Source organism: Leptodactylus fuscus, chromosome 4, assembly GCF_031893055.1.
Source record: "Leptodactylus fuscus isolate aLepFus1 chromosome 4, aLepFus1.hap2, whole genome shotgun sequence".
NCBI classification, from domain to species: domain Eukaryota; kingdom Metazoa; phylum Chordata; class Amphibia; order Anura; family Leptodactylidae; genus Leptodactylus; species Leptodactylus fuscus.
In genome coordinates, this window is record NC_134268.1 from 1,335,602 (window position 1) to 1,362,282 (window position 26,681).

At 40.1% G+C, this 26,681-nt stretch overlaps 1 protein-coding gene and 1 long non-coding RNA gene across 2 annotated transcripts in view; one reads left to right on the forward strand and one right to left on the reverse strand.

The window, feature by feature from the left end:
* Positions 1–390: 390 nt before the first annotated feature.
* LOC142200001 (alanine aminotransferase 2-like) overlaps positions 391–26,681 on the forward strand; it is an 83,726-nt gene continuing 57,435 nt past the window's right edge. Inside the window, exons 1-4 of the mRNA XM_075269984.1 lie at positions 391–513; positions 5,973–6,062; positions 23,020–23,128; positions 23,217–23,350. Of these exons, the coding sequence (XP_075126085.1) occupies positions 391–513; positions 5,973–6,062; positions 23,020–23,128; positions 23,217–23,350 (456 nt within the window). The remainder of the gene's footprint in view (positions 514–5,972; positions 6,063–23,019; positions 23,129–23,216; positions 23,351–26,681) is intronic.
* On the reverse strand, positions 15,608–18,902 carry LOC142200003 (uncharacterized). The gene is made up of 4 exons (XR_012715430.1): positions 18,751–18,902; positions 17,836–17,902; positions 15,972–16,038; positions 15,608–15,699 (listed from the first exon to the last, which is right to left on the reverse strand). It is a non-coding gene; the product is annotated as an uncharacterized LOC142200003 (long non-coding RNA).

The following is a 26,681-nucleotide window of genomic DNA, read 5'->3' on the forward strand; positions in this document are numbered from 1 at the left end:
TATAATATATTGGGTGTCAGGTGTATGATAATGTTGTGTATATAATATACAAGGGTTTATGGTAGATAATGATATTGGGGTGTCACATATACAGTAATACAGGGGTGTAACACATATCATTAGGTATATGATAATATTGGGGTGTCAGCTGTATGATATTGGGGTGTCAAGTTGTTAATAATAAAGGGGTATGAAATATCACATATCTGACACCAAAATATTATTAAATATCTGATACCCTAATCTTATTATATATAACAAAGTGTGTCACATGTATAAGATTATTATTGGGATGTCAGACATAAATCGTGTACAGCGCCGCCATTACTCTGCTTCTATATCAATGAATCTGGTATCTTTCCCTCCATCTTGTATCTTGCAGTGGTCAGGATGATGCCCAGGGAGAAGCTGCTGACCCTGGAGTCCATGAACCAGAGGGTTCGAGCTGCCAAAGTCCCAATCTTGGGGTCCCTCGTCACCCGGGCTGGTGAGATCCAGAAGGAAATTCAAGAGGTAAGAGAAATTACACAAGAAAATAGAAAATACTAGATCTCTCTTACCAATGTAGGATATTAGATCTCCTCCGAAAATAGATCATATTAGATTTCTACACTAAAACAAAAGACACTGGATCTCTTACCAGAATATAATATATTAGATCTCCCATAAAATATGAGATACCAGATCTCCCTATATAATATAAGATACCAGATCTCCCTATATAATATAAGATACTGGATCTCTTACCAGAATATAATATATTAGATCTCCCATAAAATATGAGATACAAGATCTCCCTATATAATATAAGATACCAGATCTCCCTATATAATATAAGATACCAGATCTCCCTATATAATATAAGATACTGGATCTCTTACCAGAATATAATATATTAGAGCACTACCAAAATATAAGAACTGAGATCTCCTCTAAACTATAAGATTCTTGATTTCTTACCACAAATAAGATACTAAACCGCAGATTCTCCTTGTGATATAAGATGGAAAATTTCCCCCTAAAATATACAATACTCCTACAATATGACACTAGATCTCACCCCATAGTAAAAGATACTGGATCTCCTTTCTACAAGACAAGATACTAGATTTATCCCAATAATAGAAGATAAAAGATCTCACCCCATAATATACGACACTGGACACCACTACTCAAAATAACATACTAGATCCCACCCCATAATATAAGATACAAGATCCCACCCCATAATATAAGATACAAGATCCCACCCCATAATATAAGATACTAGATCCCACCCATAATATAAGATGCTAGATCCCACCCATAATATAAGGTGCTAGATCCCACCCATAATATAAGATACTAGATCCCACCCATGATATAAGATACTAGATCCCACCCCATAATATAAGATACTAGATCCCACCCATAATATAAGATGCTAGATCCCACCCATAATATAAGGTGCTAGATCCCACCCATAATATAAGATACTAGATCCCACCCCATAATATAAGATACTAGATCCCACCCATAATATAAGATACTAGATCCCACCCATAATATAAGATACTAGATCCCACCCCATAATAAAAGATACTAGATCCCACCCATAATATAAGATACTAGATCCAACCCATAATATAAGATACTAGATCCCACCCCATAATATAAAATACCAGATCTGCCCATACATTATCTTATATCTTACTCCCATAAGGTACTAAATCTCCCTACACAAGAAAAGATATTGGATCTCCCCATATAATATAAGATATTTTCTGTATCTGGAAAATCTAACAGGCTAGAATAGATCTTCAATCAGAATGTAAGAGAATGGATCTCACCTCATAAAGAATATACTAGATTACACCCAATCATATAATGCAGTATACTAGACACTGGGTTCCCCCTCTGCAATGTAAGATATTGGATCTCACCCCATAGTAGAATATACTGGTTCTTAGACCATAAGCTACTAGATCCCATACCGTAATATACAGATCTATAGGGATACTAGATCTCCCTATACAATTTAAGATACTGTATCTGTTTAATTAGTGTATAAGATAAAAAGTCTAAGATATCCCCAATATACCAGATAATATGAGATACTAGATCCCACCCCATAATATAAGATACGAGATCTCACCCATAATATAATATACTAGATCCCACCCCATAATATAAGATACTAGATCCCACTCATAATATAAGATACTAGATCCCATCCATAATATGAGTTACTAGATCTCACCCATAATATAAGATACTAGATCCCATTCATAATATGAGATACTAGATCTCACCCATAATATAGGATACTAGATCCCACCCCATGATATGAGATACTAGATCTCACCCATAATACAAGATACTAGATCCCACCCATTATATAAGATACTAGATCCCACTCCATAATATGAGATACTAGATCTCACCCATAATATAAGATACTAGATCCCATCCATAATATTAGGTACTAGATCCCACCCCATAATATATGAGATCTCACCCATAATATAATATACTAGATCCCACCCCATAATATAAGATACAAGATCTCACCCATAATATAAGATACTAGATCCCACCCCATAATATAAGATACTAGATCTCACCCCATAATATGACATACTAGATCCCACCCCATAATATGAGATACTAGATCTCATCCATAATACAAGATACTAGATCCCACCCATTATATAAGATACTAGATCCCACTCCATAATATGAGATACTTAGATCTCACCCATAATATAAGATACTAGATCCCATCCATAATATTAGATACTAGATCCCACCCCATAATATAAGATATGAGATCTCACCCATAATATAATATACTAGATCTCACCCCATAATATGAGATACTAGATCCCACCCCATAATATGAGATACTAGATCCCACCCCATAATTTGAGATACTAGATCTCACCCCATAATATGACATACTAGATCTCACCCATAATATAATATACTAGATCCCACCCCATAATATAAGATACTAGATCTCACCCATAATATAAGATACTAGATCCCACCCCATAATATAAGATACTAGATCTCACCCCATAATATGACATACTAGATTCCAACTCCGTAATATGAGATACTAGATCTCACCCATAATACAAGATACTAGATCCCACCCATTATATAAGATACTAGATCCCACTCCATAATATGAGATACTAGATCTCACCCATAATATAAGATACTAGATCCCATCCATAATATTAGATACTAGATCCCATCCATTATATAAGATGCTAGATCCAACTCCATAATATGAGATCCTAGATCTCACCCATAATATAAGATACTAGATCCCATCCATAATATTAGATACTAGGTCTCACCCCATAATATAAGATACGAGATCTCACCCATAATATAATATACTAGATCTCACCCCATAATATGATATACTAGATCTCACCCATAATATAAGATACTAGATCCCACCCCATAATATAAGATACTAGATCTCACCCCATAAAATGACATACTAGATCCAACCCCATAATATGAGATACTAGATCTCACCCATAATACAAGATACTAGATCCCACCCATTATATAAGATACTAGATCCCACTCCATAATATGAGATACTAGATCTCACCCATAATATAAGATACTAGATCCCATCCATAATATTAGGTACTAGATCCCACCCCATAATATATGAGATCTCACCCATAATATAATATACTAGATCCCACCCCATAATATAAGATACTAGATCTCACCCATAATATAAGATACTAGATCCCACCCCATAATATAAGATACTAGATCTCACCCCATAATATGACATACTAGATTCCAACTCCGTAATATGAGATACTAGATCTCACCCATAATACAAGATACTAGATCCCACCCATTATATAAGATACTAGATCCCACTCCATAATATGAGATACTAGATCTCACCCATAATATAAGATACTAGATCCCATCCATACTATTAGATACTAGATCCCATCCATTATATAAGATGCTAGATCCAACTCCATAATATGAGATCCTAGATCTCACCCATAATATAAGATACTAGATCCCATCCATAATATTAGATACTAGGTCTCACCCCATAATATAAGATACGAGATCTCACCCATAATATAATATACTAGATCTCACCCCATAATATGATATACTAGATCTCACCCATAATATAAGATACTAGATCCCACCCCATAATATAAGATACTAGATCTCACCCCATAAAATGACATACTAGATCCAACCCCATAATATGAGATACTAGATCTCACCCATAATACAAGATACTAGATCCCACCCATTATATAAGATACTAGATCCCACCCCATAATATAAGATACTAGATCTCACCCCATAAAATGACATACTAGATCCAACCCCATAATATGAGATACTAGATCTCACCCATAATATAGGATACTAGATCCCACCCCATGATATGAGATACTAGATCTCACCCATAATACAAGATACTAGATCCCACCCATTATATAAGATACTAGATCCCACTCCATAATATGAGATACTAGATCTCACCCATAATATAAGATACTAGATCCCACCCCATAATATAAGATACTAGATCCCACCCCACAATATAAGATACTAGATCCCACCTCATAATATAAGATACTAGATGTCACCTATAATATAAGATACTAGATGTCACCTATAATATAAGATACTAGATCTCACCCATAATATAAGATACTAGATCCCACCCCATAATATGAGATACTAGATCCCACCCATAATATGAGATACTAGATCTTACCCCATAATATAAGGTACTAGATCCCACCCCATAATATAAGATACTAGATCCCACCCCATAATATGAGATACTAGATCCCACCCCATAATATAAGATACTAGATCTCACCCATAATATAAGATACTAGATCCCACCCATAATATAAGATACTAGATCTCACCCATAATATAAGATACTAGATCCCACCCCATAATATAGGATACTAGATCCCACCCCACAATATAAGATACTAGATCCCACCTCATAATATAAGATACTAGATGTCACCTATAATATAAGATACTAGATGTCACCTATAATATAAGATACTAGATCTCACCCATAATATAAGATACTAGATCCCACCCCATAATATGAGATACTAGATCCCACCCATAATATGAGATACTAGATCTTACCCCATAATATAAGGTACTAGATCCCACCCCATAATATAAGATACTAGATCCCACCCCATAATATGAGATACTAGATCTCACCCATAATATAAGATACTAGATCCCACCCATAATATAAGATACTAGATCTCCACCACAATATCAAATATTAGGTCTCAACCCATAATATATGGTAATAATACAATAAAGACTTCCCCCACAGTATTAGTTACTGCCCCCCCCCTCCCAATAATATAAGACACTGGATCCCCCCACACAACATACTATTCCTCACCACATTGTGGCAGATAATAGATCCCTGTGCCATAAGATAATAGGCCTCACCCCATAATATAATACAGTGCACCAGATCTCCCACAATATTATATTATAGTTAAAAAAAAAACTAGACGTCAACCTGCTCTTACCATGTGAGATGAGATCTTTCAGGGTGCCAAACACAACCTGTGGACTAGAAGAGGACAATCAATAGCGAAAAAATGAAGAAAGCGTTTGCATCGCTCCGAAGCTTCTAAGATTTAGAGAATTATTAGATCTTCATTAAACAACAGCACACAAACAAAAACGTGTCATAGTAGGAAAACACACATCCTGGTGGAATTATAAATGCCGCTGACGCGTTTCAGGGCCGTTATCCCCCTTAGTCATAGCGTGCCTCTCTGCGGAGCGATGCAAACACTTTCTTCATTTTTACGCTAATATTATATTTTACTGGATCTCCCTGCACAATATAAGATGGTGGATCCCGAGGGTTTGAGTCAGGAAACTGATTTGTTATTTCTCATCATCTTCTGTTGCAGGGAATCCACAAACCCTTCCCCAAAATCACTCCCTGCTTCTTTGGAGACTTGCAGCTGATGGGACATAAGCCGTGCACCTACCTGAGGCAGGTCAGTATGGAGGTAGAGGCCAGGAGAGAGTCTGTCACTGACCAGTGGGGTAGAGAGTAAAGCGGTTGTAGACAGAGAGAATCTGGGCAGGTGACACCACTATAGTCAAAGCACAATTGGGGCAAACCGACAGATAGAGGTCAGTGCACATAACATGTTTCAACCGCTCCAGAGTCCGCTCCGTCTAACCCTTGGCATTGTACATTATACCCCTCCATCTGACACTTGGCATTGTACGTTACACCCCTCCATCTGACGCTATATATTGTACATTACACCCCTCCATCTGACACTATATATTGTACATTACACCCCTCCATCTGACACTATATATTGTACATTACACCCCTCCATCTGACACTATATATTGTACATTACACCCCTCCATCTGACACTTGGCATTGTACATTACACCCCTCCATCTGACGCTATATATTGTACATTACACCCCTCCATCTGACACTTGGCATTGTACATTACACCCCTCCATCTGACGCTATATATTGTACATTACACCCCTCCATCTGACACTTGGCATTGTACCTTACACCCCTCCATCTGACACTTGGCATTGTACATTACACCCCTCCATCTGACGCTATATATTGTACATTACACCCCTCCATCTGACACTTGGCATTGTACATTACACCCCTCCATCTGACACTATACATTGTACATTACACCCCTCCATCTGACACTATATATTGTACATTACACCCCTCCATCTGACACTATATATTGTACATTACACCCCTCCATCTGACACTATATATTGTACATTACACCCCTCCATCTGACACTATATATTGTACATTACACCCCTCCATCTGACACTATACATTGTACGTTACACCCCTCCATCTGACACTATACATTGTACATTACACCCTCCATCTGACACTATATATTGTACATTACACCCCTCCATCTGACACTTGGCATTGTACATTACACCCCTCCATCTGACGCTATATATTGTACATTACACCCCTCCATCTGACACTATACATTGTACGTTACACCCCTCCATCTGACACTATACATTGTACATTACACCCTCCATCTGACACTATATATTGTACATTACACCCCTCCATCTGACACTTGGCATTGTACATTACACCCCTCCATCTGACGCTATATATTGTACATTACACCCCTCCATCTGACACTATACATTGTACGTTACACCCCTCCATCTGACGCTATATATTGTACATTACACCCCTCCATCTGACACTATACATTGTACATTACACCCCTCCATCTGACACTATATATTGTACATTACACCCCTCCATCTGACGCTATATATTGTACATTACACCCCTCCATCTGACACTATACATTGTACGTTACACCCCTCCATCTGACGCTATATATTGTACATTACACCCCTCCATCTGACACTATACATTGTACATTACACCCCTCCATCTGACACTATATATTGTACATTACACCCCTCCATCTGACACTTGGCATTGTACATTACACCCCTCCATCTGACGCTATATATTGTACATTACACCCCTCCATCTGACACTATACATTGTACATTACACCCCTCCATCTGACACTATATATTGTACATTACACCCCTCCATCTGACACTTGGCATTGTACATTACACCCCTCCATCTGACGCTATATATTGTACATTACACCCCTCCATCTGTGTTAAATATTATATATTTACAATATTCTCTAGCAGACATGGGGTTAACACTCTACTGACATCATAGTCTTATATTCTTGGAACATGGGTGCGGTTAGAGTACACTATTTTAGAAATCTCCTTACATAGCTACAAGATGGAAGGTAACACCCCCTCTCATGAATATAAATGAGTGAGAAATACACATGTCTGGGTCTGTCTTTGGGAAGACCAGGGGAAGACCAGGAGGTCTGTCTTTGGGAACACCAGGGTGGGTGGTCCAGGCAGATGGACATCCATGGACGTCGTAACCAGCCCAAGTCCACCAACCAGATGACAAGCATGAACCAAGCTGTAACTACAAGATATCCAGATGATTTAACTTCTCTGAAGATGTAAGCTATTGACATTGACTGATATTTGTATTATTTGGACATTTTCCCTGTTCCTGTGTTTTCCTTCAAGATATTAATAAACCTCTACACTGATTTATAACAAGCTGACTTCTTCCTATCGTGGACAAGGCCAGGTCCGGATATTTAACAGTGGACACAAGTCTCACCGGCAAATACAAGATATTTAACAGTGGCGAGCCAGCACGGTCGTTTTTTTTTCCTGTTTTTCTCGTTCCGTTCACTTGCAATTAAGGGGGAAGAGAGGAGTATTTTGCAAGTTGTATGAATTGCAAGATTCAGGAAGACTTCGAAAAAGAACTTATATTGGTGAGATACAGATGACTGTTGTACGTGTTATATGATACGGAAGCCTGTGTGAGGAAAGCCTGTGAGGAAACACAGAAGGACCACAAGTGCCAGACGTACTGAGACGTTCTGATGACAGGGACCAACTGTTCCAAGGACAAGCTAAAGGTGAAGCTTTCTACAGTGGTGAGTAAAGATTTTACTTTTAAAGTATGGAAAAATTTGAGTCATTGTCTAAAAAATGTAACGTTGAGTTTAAAATTGTGGCTAGTGACAATTTAGCGAGTATATGGCAAGATTTGTATACACAATGTGAGCAGGCAAATTCTAAGATTGAAAATAGAATTTGTTCTACAAAAGAGAAGCAGGTATTTAGGAATATAGCTTCTTTGGTAAAGATTTTTAATGACATGGTAATAGAAAAGAAATTAAGTAATAGTATGCATAAATCTGTTCAGACAGATGAGAAATCTCAATATGTTGATAAAGAGCACCATGTGGCAGTAATGGCCATAGATGGTGAGGAACAAATGATACAAGAAACTAAATTGAAATTAAAATCTCAGGAATATTTGATCAGTCTGAGTAAAGCCATTCCCACATATGATGTAAAGATCCATGTGTGTAGAAACTCAGAAATTTTTGAAAGCCATGCAGAGAAATTTGATCTATCTAATGAACAAAAAAACAAAATGTTTAAATTATGGCTTCCTATTGATTTTACAGAACGTTTGTCTGCAAAAATGTCTTATGATAATGAGTCAGATGAATGGTTAAAAGACAGTGATGTGGAGAGATTAAAGAAACTAATCTGGTGCACTAGAGGTGACAGCATGCCAACACCTGATATACTGAATGAGATAAAGATTGGCAGGAAAGAATGTACATATGCATTCATGTCTAAATTTGAGAGAACATACAAAACTGTCATTCAAAAGGTGAACTCTTCATCTATGGTGAAAAGTTTTGTTAAAAAGTTCAAATTCTTGGATGCAGTCACCCTTGCCAGTGCGTCAGATAAGAAGACTTTATTTGAAGCTGCTAGTTTATTGGACATGGCCAGAAGACATCAGAAACATATGTCAAATGTAAATCGAGTATGTCCAAAGCAAAAAGCAAAGCCTATTAAGAGACATCTGTCAAATCATGTTAAAGTGTCCCCTATTTATAGGAGGGAAAGTGACAAAATCTATGAGAAACGTAGGAAATTACATGTTGCATATAAACCATATGCCATGCAAGAAAATCCACAAATTGAAATTCCATTATTAACTGAAATTAAAGAATTGCAGCCAACCAAATCTATTGAGTATCTGCAAAAGAATGTATCTGGGAATGCACCAGTTGTCTCCAAAATGTCAGATCTTCCCAGTAACCAAGAGGAATTTGAGCTACCTAATATTTTTAGGAAAAGGGCAAGCTTGGCATTCTCTAATGACCTGGTGGAGTTATTGTGGGATGTGATTGACAGGAAGGTCAGGGGTCGAGTTTAAAAGTATCTCTGAAGGAATGACTGTCTATTGAGATTTACTTACGTACTATTTGGCTATGTAAAGAGAAATCCCTTTTATATGAGGAGAAGTCCAATGATCAGGTATAATCCACATTATTATGTGATGATGTTCATAAATAATCCTAATTATGCTATTGTGAATAATACTATGGATCATATCATTATATATATATTTACACACAGGAGGAGAGCCTGATGTGTGGTGAAGACTTTTTGTCATAGCCCACTCTCTGGAAGCAGGGAGAGGAGGAACATGTTATGTACAATATATGAATATATGACATGTATATGAATATATGTACAATATATGAATATGATCAAATAGTATTAGGAATCCATAAAGTTATTAAACTGTCCATTGGTTAAAATCATTATTGTATTAATTAGTTTTTTTGCTAACGTTTATCTATTTTTTTCTCTTCAGATATAGATATATGGAAAAATGGATCAGTTCAATCAGTGATGTCCATTCATTCATCATTCATTCCTTCTAGCCAAAAGAATGCATGGAGTGTCTAACTATTAATGAGTAAACAAATTAACATGGTGTGACTAATAACAATGCATGATAAAGTGGTATAAGTTATAACTTACCTTAAGCATGTTTTTCAATAGGTTCATGTAAAGTCCATGTTTTTAGGATTTTCAAGTTATAATCCATTTTGTTTAAAGGCATGCAACTAGGCATGGAGCTCTTACTTACTGTGAGAATAAGTGTTCGTTCATGTGGTCAGTTGATTGACAGCAACACATTGTGACCTGTGACCCTGATGGGCTGGTCAGTATAAGTGTTATGTGTGTTATGTGTCCACTGGTGTATACAACAGATCTGTGACATCACAAATAGGCCTAAGAAAATCAGGATGCATCCAACAAGGAAAAAAGGAAAATATATCCAACAAAGAGACGTCTATTTTCTTTCTATTTTCTATTTCTTTCTATTTTCTATTTCTATTTTCTTTTTCTATTTCTTTCTATTTTTTATCTTATATGATCCTCTATATTAAATTGGGAAATTAGCAAATATATGTGAAATCCATTGAAAGGAACCTCATATGTTTATACCTACAGGAAAACCAAGTGTTTAAGTCACATGAGCTGAGAGAAAAGGTGACAGCTGCACTACAAAGCAAAGTTATTTTAGGTGAACATTCTGTAGGAAAAAGTAGCTTTTGAGAAGATACAGATAATCTTCAATATATTTGTTCAAACCTGACAAATAATAAAGGTTTATTGTGGTAATTGGATCATGGGATAATAAATATATTAGTTATGGTGGGAAAATCTAGTTAGCTATAGCCAGTATTGCAGTATTGATTTATTGTATTATTATTCATTATGTATTCTTACATGTACACACACACTTGCATACACTTACACACATCAACATCTACAAACATTGGGAAAACAAACATTGGGAAAACAAACATTGGGAAAAATATGTCTTATATGCAAATGAGATAAGCTAATCATCTTCATGAAAGGAGAAGTATAATATCATCAAAGGATATGGGATATCAAGAGAGATAGTCTCTGGTTTATTCTTTAAACTTCTGATTATAGGATGTGACATATTTTGAAATGTTTATGTTTATATACTTATTTCATATATATGGTATTCATATACAGCCAGTACACAAGAATATATACAGTTAAGTTTAAGACAGAGACAAGAGTGTGTTGGCACAAGTGTTGTCTCTATTCTTGGTATTGGAGGTATCTGAAAGGTTAAGAAGGTCACAGGAATCTGTGAAGAGACGAGGTGTTAAGAGGAAACTTTAGGCACATACGTTTTTATGAATAAAGGTTAATATTGTGTCTCAGATAAAGAACACAATGATATTTAATAAATGAATGTTTAAAATAAAATAATATCTTATTAAAAAGGAAATAAAGTGATTAAACTTTAGAAAATGTATGATTAAGTATAATATAACACATTCATATAGGAACATATGTTTAGTATAATTGGTGAAAAGTTCTAACTAAAGAATAAATATTGTGATTGTCTATAGAATGGTAATTAATAATCACATTATATTTCAGAGTTATGTTGCAATTTGTCATCACAAGTAAATTACACATATATATTCATACATATAGATATAAAGATATATATGTTGATATATGATGTTTATATAGATTATTGTATCCAAAGTACTATTATCTGATAGTTTGATAAATGTATTGAATATCAATATTTTAATAAGTCAAATATAAATATTGATACAATGTAAAGAGAAGTATGATATATAAATGAGTGGTATGGTACACTGTGATATTATAGTTTAGTTAATTGCCTAGTTTGGCTTAGCTATTAGGGAAAGAAAACTTATCTTCAATCAAGTCCAAGATTATGATAAAGTTTGATATCAAATGTTAATAAAAAGACTTTAACAGTTACAAGAAGAAGATGTGCGGGAAAAGACAAAATCTGAAGGTATGATGCTATATGCTTAAGCTTATGCCAAGGACTGTGTTTAAAAACTATTACTGGAGTTTGGAACCTTTGATCAGCGGATGATTGGACAGATATAAAGACGTCCTCATCAATGTTTGGTGGAATCCTCTCTATTTCAAGACTTCAAGTTGTTTGGTGAGCAAAAGGGTTGTGAATGATAGAACCCGAACACAGATATTGTGTATCCAAGAGACTGAGATTCCAGGACTGAACCTTACTGACAAGCAGCAGGGATGATGTCAGAATTCACACTTGCCTTGCTTTTGCAGTATTGCTCCAGAAGTGTCACATGATTCTACAGTGACGGGTGGTCAAGGTAAATACCAAAGGAAACCCTTCTACAGTCTATGTCTTGGTAAAGTGAAACATAACATATGGACTTTGTTGTTATATCAATATCTTCATAATATGAACTTTAATGGACATTGTTATAATATCTGCACAACACGGAGGAAATCTAAAGGACTTTAAGTCAAGAACTACATTTGTGGTAATAAGCCTTCTATTATGATGGAAGAAGATGACCAGAAGACCAGACGATGAAAGAAGAGCCTTCATCAGGTGTAGGTTAGATAGTGGATCAAATTGTTTTCATCTTTGATCACAGTTTACCATAACATACCATAACATTTATTAATGACAAAATTTATTGCAAATGGATGAAATTATTGTTATATGGAAAATTAATGGAAATTAAGTTCCAGTATTCAGCAAAGAAGAAAGAAGATATAATCTAATTGTATGAATATTGTTGTATGGTATATCTTGAGAGTTCAAACAGATATTTCACTCTCAAAAGGGGGAAATGTTAAATATTATATATTTACAATATTCTCTAGCAGACATGGGGTTAACACTCTACTGACATCATAGTCTTATATTCTTGGAACATGGGTGCGGTTAGAGTACACTATTTTAGAAATCTCCTTACATAGCTACAAGATGGAAGGTAACACCCCCTCTCATGAATATAAATGAGTGAGAAATACACATGTCTGGGTCTGTCTTTGGGAAGACCAGGGGAAGACCAGGAGGTCTGTCTTTGGGAACACCAGGGTGGGTGGTCCAGGCAGATGGACATCCATGGACGTCGTAACCAGCCCAAGTCCACCAACCAGATGACAAGCATGAACCAAGCTGTAACTACAAGATATCCAGATGATTTAACTTCTCTGAAGATGTAAGCTATTGACATTGACTGATATTTGTATTATTTGGACATTTTCCCTGTTCCTGTGTTTTCCTTCAAGATATTAATAAACCTCTACACTGATTTATAACAAGCTGACTTCTTCCTATCGTGGACAAGGCCAGGTCCGGATATTTAACAGTGGACACAAGTCTCACCGGCAAATACAAGATATTTAACAATCTGACACTTGGCATTGTACATTACACCCCTCCATCTGACACTATATATTGTACATTACACCCCTCCATCTGACACTGGACATTGTACATTACACCCCTCCATCTGACACTTGGCATTGTACGTTACACCCCTCCATCTGACGCTATATATTGTACATTACACCCTCCATCTGACACTGGACATTGTACATTACACCCTCCATCTGACACTTGGCATTGTACATTACACCCCTCCGTCTAACCCTTGGCAATGTGCTTTACACCCCTCCATCTGACACTGGACATTGTACATTACACCCCTCCATCTGACACTCGGCATTGTACATTACACCCCTCCATCTGACACTATACATTGTACATTACACCCCTCCATCTGACACTATACATTGTACATTACACCCCTCCATCTGACACTATACATTGTACATTACACCCCTCCATCTGACACGATACATTGTACATTACACCCCTCCATCTGACACTATATATTGTACATTACACCCCTCCATCTGACGCTATATATTGTACATTACACCCCTCCATCTGACACTTGGCATTGTACATTACACCCCTCCATCTGACACTATATATTGTACATTACACCCTCCATCTGACACTCGGCATTGTACATTACACCCCTCCATCTGACGCTATACATTGTACATTACACCCCTCCATCTGACACTTGGCATTGTACATTACACCCTCCATCTGACACTATACATTGTACATTACACCCCTCCATCTGACACTATATATTGTACATTACACCCCTTCATCTGACACTATACATTGTACATTACACCCTCCATCTGACACTATACATTGTACATTACACCCTCCATCTGACACTTGGCATTGTACATTATACCCCTCCATCTGACACTATATATTGTACATTACACCCCTCCATCTGACACTATATATTGTACATTACACCCTCCATCTGACACTATATATTGTACATTACACCCCTCCATCTGACATTTGGCATTGTACATTACACCCCTCCATCTGACACTATATATTGTACATTACACCCTCCATCTGACACTATACATTGTACATTACACCCTCCATCTGACACTTGGCATTGTACATTATACCCCTCCATCTGACACTATATATTGTACATTACACCCCTCCATCTGACACTATACATTGTACATTACACCCCTCCATCTGACACTATATATTGTACATTACACCCCTCCATCTGACACTTGGCATTGTACATTACACCCTCCATCTGACACTATATATTGTACATTACACCCTCCATCTGACACTATATATTGTACATTACACCCCTCCATCTGACACTTGGCATTGTACATTACACCCCTCCATCTGACACTATACATTGTACATTACACCCCTCCATCTGACACTATACATTGTACATTACACCCCTCCATCTGACACTATACATTGTACATTACACCCCTCCATCTGACACTATATATTGTACATTACACCCCTCCATCTGACACTTGGCATTGTACATTACACCCTCCATCTGACACTATACATTGTACATTACACTCCTCCATCTGACACTATATATTGTACATTACACCCCTCCATCTGACACTATATATTGTACATTACACCCCTCCATCTGACACTATATATTGTACATTACACCCTCCATCTGACACTATATATTGTACATTACACCCCTCCATCTGACACTATATATTGTACATTACACCCCTCCATCTGACACTATACATTGTACATTACACCCCTCCATCTGACACTATATATTGTACATTACACCCCTCCATCTGACACTATACATTGTACATTACACCCCTCCATCTGACACTATACATTGTACATTACACCCTCCATCTGACACTATATATTGTACATTACACCCCTCCATCTGACACCTGGCATTGTACATTACACGCCTCCATCTGACACTATATATTGTACATTACACCCCTCCATCTGACACTATATATTGTACATTACACCCCTCCATCTGACACTATACATTGTACATTACACCCCTTCATCTGACACTATATATTGTACATTACACCCCTCCATCTGACACTTGGCATTGTACATTACACCCCTCCATCTGACGCTATATATTGTACATTACACCCCTCCATCTGACACTTGGCATTGTACATTACACCCTCCATCTGACACTATACATTGTACATTACACTCCTCCATCTGACACTATATATTGTACATTACACCCCTCCATCTGACACCTGGCATTGTACATTACACGCCTCCATCTGACACTATATATTGTACATTACACCCCTCCATCTGACACTATATATTGTACATTACACCCCTCCATCTGACACTATACATTGTACATTACACCCCTTCATCTGACACTATATATTGTACATTACACCCCTCCATCTGACACTTGGCATTGTACATTACACCCCTCCATCTGACGCTATATATTGTACATTACACCCCTCCATCTGACACTTGGCATTGTACATTACACCCTCCATCTGACACTATACATTGTACATTACACTCCTCCATCTGACACTATATATTGTACATTACACCCCTCCATCTGACACTATATATTGTACATTACACCCCTCCATCTGACACTATACACTCACCGGCCACTTTATTAGGTACACCTGTCCAACTCTCGTTAACACTTAATTTCTAATCAGCCAATCACATGGCGGCAACTCAGTGCATTTAGGCATGTAGACATGGTCAAGACAATCTCCTGCAGTTCAAACTGAGCATCAGTATGGGGAAGAAAGGTGATTTGAGTGCCTTTGAACGTGGCATGGTTGTTGGTGCCAGAAGGGCTGGTCTGAGTATTTCAGAAACTGCTGATCTACTGGGATTTTCACGCACAACCATCTCTAGGGTTTACAGAGAATGGTCCGAAAAAGAAAAAACATCCAGTGAGCGGCAGTTCTGTGGGCGGAAATGCGTTGTTGATGCCAGAGGAGAATGGCCAGACTGGTTCCAGCTGATAGAAAGGCAACAGTGACTCAAATAGCCACCCGTTACACCCAAGGTAGCCAGAAGAGCATCTCTGAACGCCGCACAGTACGTCCAACTTTGAGGCTACAGATGGGCTACAGCAGCAGAAGACCACACCGGGGGCCACTCCTTTCAGCTAAGAACAGGAAACTGAGGCTACAATTTGCACAAGCTCATCGAAATTGGACAATTGAAGATTGGAAAAACGTTGCCTGGTCTGATGAGTCTCGATTTCTGCTGCGACATTCGGATGGTAGGGTCAGAATTTGGCGTCAACAACATGAAAGCATGGATCCATCCTGCCTTGTATCAACGGTTCAGGCTGGTGGTGGTGGTGTCATGGTGTGGGGAATATTTTCTTGGCACTCTTTGGGCCCCTTGGTACCAATTGAGAATCGTTGCAACGCCAAAGCCTACCTGAGTATTGTTGCTGACCATGTCCATCCCTTTATGACCACAATGGCCACAACATCTGATGGCTACTTTCAGCAGGATAATGCGCCATGTCATAAAGCTGGAATCATCTCAGACTGGTTTCTTGAACATGACAATGAGTTCACTGTACTCCAATGGCCTCCACAGTCACCAGATCTCAATCCAATAGAGCATCTTTGGGATGTGGTGGAACGGGAGATTCGCATCATGGATGTGCAGCCGACAAATCTGCGGCAACTGTGTGATGCCATCATGTCAATATGGACCAAAATCTCTGAGGAATGCTTCCAGCACCTTGTTGAATCTATGCCACGAAGAATTGAGGCAGTTCTGAAGGCAAAAGGGGGTCCAACCCGTTACTAGCATGGTGTACCTAATAAAGTGGCCGGTGAGTGTATATTGTACATTACACCCTCCATCTGACACTATATATTGTACATTACACCCCTCCATCTGACACTATATATTGTACATTACACCCCTCCATCTGACACTATACATTGTACATTACACCCCTCCATCTGACACTATATATTGTACATTACACCCCTCCATCTGACACTATACATTGTACATTACACCCCTCCATCTGACACTATACATTGTACATTACACCCTCCATCTGACACTATATATTGTACATTACACCCCTCCATCTGACACCTGGCATTGTACATTACACGCCTCCATCTGACACTATATATTGTACATTACACCCCTCCATCTGACACTATATATTGTACATTACACCCCTCCATCTGACACTATACATTGTACATTACACCCCTTCATCTGACACTATACATTGTACATTACACCCTCCATCTGACACTATACATTGTACGTTACACCCCTCCATCTGACGCTATATATTGTACATTACACCCCTTCATCTGACACTATACATTGTACATTACACCCCTCCATCTGACACTATACATTGTACGTTACACCCCTCCATCTGACGCTATATATTGTACATTACACCCCTCCATCTGACACTATACATTGTACATTACACCCCTCCATCTGACACTATATATTGTACATTACACCCCTCCATCTGACACTTGGCATTGTACATTACACCCCTCCATCTGACGCTATATATTGTACATTACACCCCTCCATCTGACACTATACATTGTACATTACACCCCTCCATCTGACACTATATATTGTACATTACACCCCTCCATCTGACACTTGGCATTGTACATTACACCCCTCCATCTGACGCTATATATTGTACATTACACCCCTCCATCTGACACTTGGCATTGTACATTACACCCCTCCATCTGACACTATATATTGTACATTACACCCCTCCATCTGACACTGGACATTGTACATTACACCCCTCCATCTGACACTTGGCATTGTACGTTACACCCCTCCATCTGACGCTATATATTGTACATTACACCCTCCATCTGACACTGGACATTGTACATTACACCCTCCATCTGACACTTGGCATTGTACATTACACCCCTCCGTCTAACCCTTGGCAATGTGCTTTACACCCCTCCATCTGACACTGGACATTGTACATTACACCCCTCCATCTGACACTCGGCATTGTACATTACACCCCTCCATCTGACACTATACATTGTACATTACACCCCTCCATCTGACACTATACATTGTACATTACACCCCTCCATCTGACACTATACATTGTACATTACACCCCTCCATCTGACACGATACATTGTACATTACACCCCTCCATCTGACACTATATATTGTACATTACACCCCTCCATCTGACGCTATATATTGTACATTACACCCCTCCATCTGACACTTGGCATTGTACATTACACCCCTCCATCTGACACTATATATTGTACATTACACCCTCCATCTGACACTCGGCATTGTACATTACACCCCTCCATCTGACGCTATACATTGTACATTACACCCCTCCATCTGACACTCGGCATTGTACATTACACCCTCCATCTGACACTATACATTGTACATTACACCCCTCCATCTGACACTATATATTGTACATTACACCCCTTCATCTGACACTATACATTGTACATTACACCCTCCATCTGACACTATACATTGTACATTACACCCTCCATCTGACACTTGGCATTGTACATTATACCCCTCCATCTGACACTATATATTGTACATTACACCCCTCCATCTGACACTATATATTGTACATTACACCCTCCATCTGACACTATATATTGTACATTACACCCCTCCATCTGACACTTGGCATTGTACATTACACCCCTCCATCTGACACTATATATTGTACATTACACCCTCCATCTGACACTATACATTGTACATTACACCCTCCATCTGACACTTGGCATTGTACATTATACCCCTCCATCTGACACTATATATTGTACATTACACCCCTCCATCTGACACTATACATTGTACATTACACCCCTCCATCTGACACTATATATTGTACATTACACCCCTCCATCTGACACTTGGCATTGTACATTACACCCTCCATCTGACACTATATATTGTACATTACACCCTCCATCTGACACTATATATTGTACATTACACCCCTCCATCTGACACTTGGCATTGTACATTACACCCCTCCATCTGACACTATACATTGTACATTACACCCCTCCATCTGACACTATACATTGTACATTACACCCCTCCATCTGACACTATACATTGTACATTACACCCCTCCATCTGACACTATATATTGTACATTACACCCCTCCATCTGACACTTGGCATTGTACATTACACCCTCCATCTGACACTATACATTGTACATTACACTCCTCCATCTGACACTATATATTGTACATTACACCCCTCCATCTGACACTATATATTGTACATTACACCCCTCCATCTGACACTATATATTGTACATTACACCCTCCATCTGACACTATATATTGTACATTACACCCCTCCATCTGACACTATATATTGTACATTACACCCCTCCATCTGACACTATACATTGTACATTACACCCCTCCATCTGACACTATATATTGTACATTACACCCCTCCATCTGACACTATACATTGTACATTACACCCCTCCATCTGACACTATACATTGTACATTACACCCTCCATCTGACACTATATATTGTACATTACACCCCTCCATCTGACACCTGGCATTGTATTTTATACCCCTCCATCTGACACTTGGCATTGTACATTACACGCCTCCATCTGACACTATATATTGTACATTACACCCCTCCATCTGACACTATATATTGTACATTACACCCCTCCATCTGACACTATATATTGTACATTACACCCTCCATCTGACACTCGGCATTGTACATTACACCCCTCCATCTGACGCTATACATTGTACATTACACCCCTCCATCTGACACTCGGCATTGTACATTACACCCTCCATCTGACACTATACATTGTACATTACACCCCTCCATCTGACACTATATATTGTACATTACACCCCTTCATCTGACACTATACATTGTACATTACACCCTCCATCTGACACTATACATTGTACATTACACCCTCCATCTGACACTTGGCATTGTACATTATACCCCTCCATCTGACACTATATATTGTACATTACACCCCTCCATCTGACACTATATATTGTACATTACACCCTCCATCTGACACTATATATTGTACATTACACCCCTCCATCTGACACTTGGCATTGTACATTACACCCCTCCATCTGACACTATATATTGTACATTACACCCCTCCATCTGACACTATATATTGTACATTACACCCTCCATCTGACACTATATATTGTACATTACACCCCTCCATCTGACACTTGGCATTGTACATTACACCCCTCCATCTGACACTATACATTGTACATTACACCCCTCCATCTGACACTATACATTGTACATTACACCCCTCCATCTGACACTATACATTGTACATTACACCCCTCCATCTGACACTATATATTGTACATTACACCCCTCCATCTGACACTTGGCATTGTACATTACACCCTCCATCTGACACTATACATTGTACATTACACTCCTCCATCTGACACTATATATTGTACATTACACCCCTCCATCTGACACTATATATTGTACATTACACCCCTCCATCTGACACTATATATTGTACATTACACCCTCCATCTGACACTATATATTGTACATTACACCCCTCCATCTGACACTATATATTGTACATTACACCCCTCCATCTGACACTATACATTGTACATTACACCCTCCATCTGACACTATATATTGTACATTACATCCCTCCATCTGACACTATACATTGTACATTACACCCCTCCATCTGACACTATACATTGTACATTACACCCTCCATCTGACACTATATATTGTACATTACACCCCTCCATCTGACACTATATATCGTACATTACACCCCTCCATCTGACACTATACATTGTACATTACACCCCTCCATCTGACACTATACATTGTACATTACACCCTCCATCTGACACTATATATTGTACATTACACCCCTCCATCTGACACCTGGCATTGTATTTTATACCCCTCCATCTGACACTTGGCATTGTACATTACACGCCTCCATCTGACACTATATATTGTACATTACACCCCTCCATCTGACACTATATATTGTACATTACTCGCCTCCATCTGACGCTATACATTGTACATTACACCCTCCATCTGACACTTGGCATTGTACATTACACCCCTCCATCTGACACTTGGCATTGTACATTACACCCCTCCATCTGACACTTGGCATTGTACATTACACCCCTCCATCTGACACTATACATTGTACATTACACCCCTCCAACTGACACTATATATTGTACATTACACCCCTCCATCTGACACTATATATTGTACATTACACTCCTCCATCTGACACTATATATTGTACATTACACCCCTCCATCTGACACTATATATTGTACATTACACCCTCCATCTGACACTATATATTGTACATTACACCCCTCCATCTGACACTATATATTGTACATTACTCCCCTCCATCTGACGCTATATATTGTACATTACACCCTCCATCTGACACTATACATTGTACATTACACCCTCCATCTGACACTATATATTGTACATTACACCCCTCCATCTGACACTATACATTGTACATTACACCCCTCCATCTGACACTATACATTGTACATTACACCCCTCCAACTGACACTATACATTGTACATTACACCCCTCCATCTGACACTATATATTGTACATTACACCCCTCCATCTGACACTATACATTGTACATTACACCCCTCCATCTGACGCTATATATTGTACATTACACCCTCCATCTGACACTATACATTGTACATTACACCCTCCATCTGACACTATATATTGTACATTACACCCCTCCAACTGACACTATACATTGTACATTACACCCCTCCAACTGACACTATACATTGTACATTACACCCCTCCATCTGACACTATACATTGTACATTACACCCCTCCATCTGACACTATATATTGTACATTACACCCCTCCATCTGACACTTGGCATTGTACATTACACCCCTCCATCTGACACTTGGCATTGTACTTTACACCCCTCATTTGACACTCGGCAAGTTGAGATCCCTTTAATTCATGCATAGGACAAGGCTGCCATTTTCAGCACCAATGTTTATAATTCTACAACCACCTGACAAGGTATCACCAAAATTCAACTTGTTAGAAATACAGAACATCACTGCACGATGACTGAGCTCTATTTCTGGATGTTCTTCCTCTCATCTCCCCCTCTAGGTGGCAGCACTGTGCACCTACCCAGAGCTGCTGGAGAGTGATCATTTCCCAGAAGATGCCAAGGCCAAAGCCAGAGAGATACTGAAGTCCCTGGACAATGGATCGGTAGGTGAGTGCTGCCCCCTCCTGAGATCTTACTGGGATCACTTGTGTGACTGGTGGGGGGTCTGACACCTTATTTCTCACTGTGTCTGCAGGCTGCTACAACCAACAATACCTAATGCAGACCCTCCCTGAGAAGATCGCCAGGTCCATACAGAGGAGAGATAATGGGGTCCCCAGTCACTCCAGTAATATCATTGTGAGCAGCGGAGCCTCCCAAGCTATAATGGTGAGCCTGTGTACTCAATGTCAGTGGCGGAACTACAGCCATAGTAGTCGGTAATCCGAGCCCGCAACCTTACTGCTTTCTTTGTATAAAACCTCTCCCAGGCCTCTGGTCATTATACTGTGCTGTCTGAAGAGATCCCACACCATAATAAGAGAAGTTTTGTTTTTGACATTGGAGAGTGCCATTTTCTGCCTCATCCGGACAGAATTGGCCTTGACTCTAGTCACAACCAGTGTTTACATGATGCTACATGTAGTCTGTAACTCCCTCTAGTGATGATTGTATATAATCAGTCTGCAGTCAGCTCCTGAGCTCCCTCTACTGGTGACTGTATATAATCAGTCTGCAGTCAGCCCCCGAGCTCCCTCTAGTGGTGACTGTATATAATCAGTCTGCAGTCAGCTCCCGAGCTCCCTCTAGTGGTGACTGTATATAATCAGTCTGCAGTCAGCTCCCGAGCTCCCTCTAGTGGTGACTGTATATAATCAGTCTGCGGTCAGCTCCTGAGCTCCCTCTAGTGGTGACTGTATATAATCAGTCTGAAGTCAGCTCCCGAGCTCCCTCTAGTGGTGGCTGTATATAATCAGTCTGCGGTCAGTTCCTGAGCTCCCTCTAGTGGTGACTGTATATAATCAGTCTGAAGTCAGCTCCCGAGCTCCCTCTAGTGGTGACTGTATATAATCAGTCTGCAGTCAGCTCCCGAGCTCCCTCTAGTGGTGACTGCATATAGTCAGTCTGCGGTCAGCTCCTGAGCTCCCTCTAGTGGTGACTGTATATAATCAGTCTGCGGTCAGCTCCTGATCTCCCTCTAGTGGTGACTGTATATAATCAGTCTGCGGTCAGCTCCTGAGCTACTCTAGTGGTGACTGTATATAATCAGACTGTGGTCAGCTCCTGAGCTCCCTCTAGTGGTGACTGTATATAATCAGTCTGCGGTCAGCTTCTGAGCTCCCTTAGTGGTGACTGTATATAATCAGTCTGCAGTCAGCTCCTGAGCTCCCTCTAGTGGTGACTGTATATAGTCAGTCTGCGGTCAGCTCCTGAGCTCCCTTAGTGGTGACTGTATATAATCAGTCTGCGGTCAGCTCCTGAGCTACTCTAGTGGTGACTGTATATAATCAGACTGTGGTCAGCTCCTGAGCTCCCTCTAGTGGTGACTGTATATAATCAGTCTGCGGTCAGCTTCTGAGCTCCCTCTCGTGGTGACTGTATATAATCAGTCTGCAGTCAGCTCCTGAGCTCCCTCTAGTGGTGACTGTATATAATCAGTCTGCCGTCAGCTCCTGAGCTCCCTCTAGTGGTGACTGTATATAATCAGTCTGCCGTCAGCTCCTGAGCTCCCTCTAGTGGTGACTGTATATAATCAGTCTGCCGTCAGCTCCTGAGCTCCCTCTCGTGGTGACTGTATATAATCAGCCTGCGGTCAGCTACTGATCTCCCTCTCGTGGTGACTGTATATAATCAGTCTGCGGTCAGCTCCTGAGCTCCCTCTAGTGGTGACTGTATATAATCAGTCTGCGGTCAGCTCCCGAGCTCCCTCTTTTGGTGACTGCATATAGTCAGTCTGCGGTCAGCTCCTGAGCTCCCTCTAGTGGTGACTGTATATAATCAGTCTGCGGTCAGCTCTTGAGCTCCCTCTAGTGGTGGGTGTATATAATCAGTCTGCAGTCAGCTCTTGAGCTCCCTCTAGTGGTGACTTCTCTTCACCAGACTCCTAACTACTACCCACCTCAACCTGCCTGCAATCAGTGTGGGCCTCCTGCAGTATCCTATTGTACTGCAGTGTATACAGCATATATACCCCTGGACCATGAGAGATTTTCCTGGAGGGACAGCTGGTGCAGGTATTATACCAAATAGGACTCTATTGTATGGAGGCGGATTTTGAGGCGGATTCCGCCTCAAAATCCGCGCCATTTTGCCCCCTGTGAACTAGCCCTTACGGTCTGTACTTCTGGACTATGAGTAATGAGGGTCAGCAGGAGTCTTCCTCCCATCATTGGTCTGGCTAGGAGTCTTCCTCCCATCATTGGTCTGGCTAGGAGTCTTCCTCCCATCATTGGCCTGGCTAGGAGTCTTCCTCTCATCATTGGTCTGGCTAGGAGTCTTCCTCCCATCATTGGTCTGGCTAGGGGTCTTCCTCCCATCATTGGTCTGGCTAGGAGTCTTCCTCCCATCATTGGTCTGTCTAGGAGTCTTCCTCCCATCATTGGTCTGTCTAGGAGTCTTCCTCCCATCATTGGTCTGGCTAGGAGTCTTTCTCCCATCATTGGCCTGGCTAGGGGTCTTCCTCCCATCATTGGTCTGGCTAGGGGTCTTCCTCCCATCATTGGTCTGGCTAGGGGTCTTCCTCCCATCATTGGCCTGGCTAGGAGTCTTCCTCTCATCATTGGTCTGGCTAGGAGTCTTCCTCCCATCATTGGTCTGGCTAGGAGTCTTCCTCCCATTATTGGCCTGGCTAGGAGTCTTCCTCCCATCATTGGTCTGGCTAGGAGTCTTCCTCCCATCATTGTTCTGGCTAGGAGTCTTCCTCCCATCATTGGTCTGGCTAGGAGTCTTCCTCCCATCATTGGTCTGGCTAGGAGTCTTCCTCCCATCATTGGTCTGGCTAGGAGTCTTCCTCCCATCATTGGTCTGGCTAGGAGTCTTCCTCCCATTATTGGCCTGGCTAGGAGTCTTCCTCCCATCATTGTTCTGGCTAGGAGTCTTCCTCCCATCATTGGTCTGGCTAGGAGTCTTCCTCCCATCATTGGTCTGGCTAGGAGTCTTCCTCCCATTATTGGCCTGGCTAGGAGTCTTCCTCCCATCAGTGGTCTGTCTAGGAGTCTTCCTCCCATCATTGGCCTGGCTAGGAGTCTTCCTCCCATCATTGTTCTGGCTAGGAGTCTTCCTCCCATCATTGGTCTGGCTAGGAGTCTTCCTCCCATCATTGGTCTGGCTAGGAGTCTTCCTCCCATCATTGGTCTGGCTAGGAGTCTTCCTCCCATCATTGTTCTGGCTAGGAGTCTTCCTCCCATCATTGGTCTGTCTAGGAGTCTTCCTCCCATCATTGTTCTGGCTAGGAGTCTTCCTCCCATCATTGGTCTGGCTAGGAGTCTTCCTCCCATCATTGTTCTGGCTAGGAGTCTTCCTCCCATCATTGTTCTGGCTAGGAGTCTTCCTCCCATCATTGGTCTGGCTAGGAGTCTTCCTCCCATCATTGGTCTGGCTAGGAGTCTTCCTCCCATCATTGGTCTGGCTAGGAGTCTTCCTCCCATTATTGGCCTGGCTAGGAGTCTTCCTCCCATCATTGGTCTGGCTAGGAGTCTTCCTCCCATCATTGTTCTGGCTA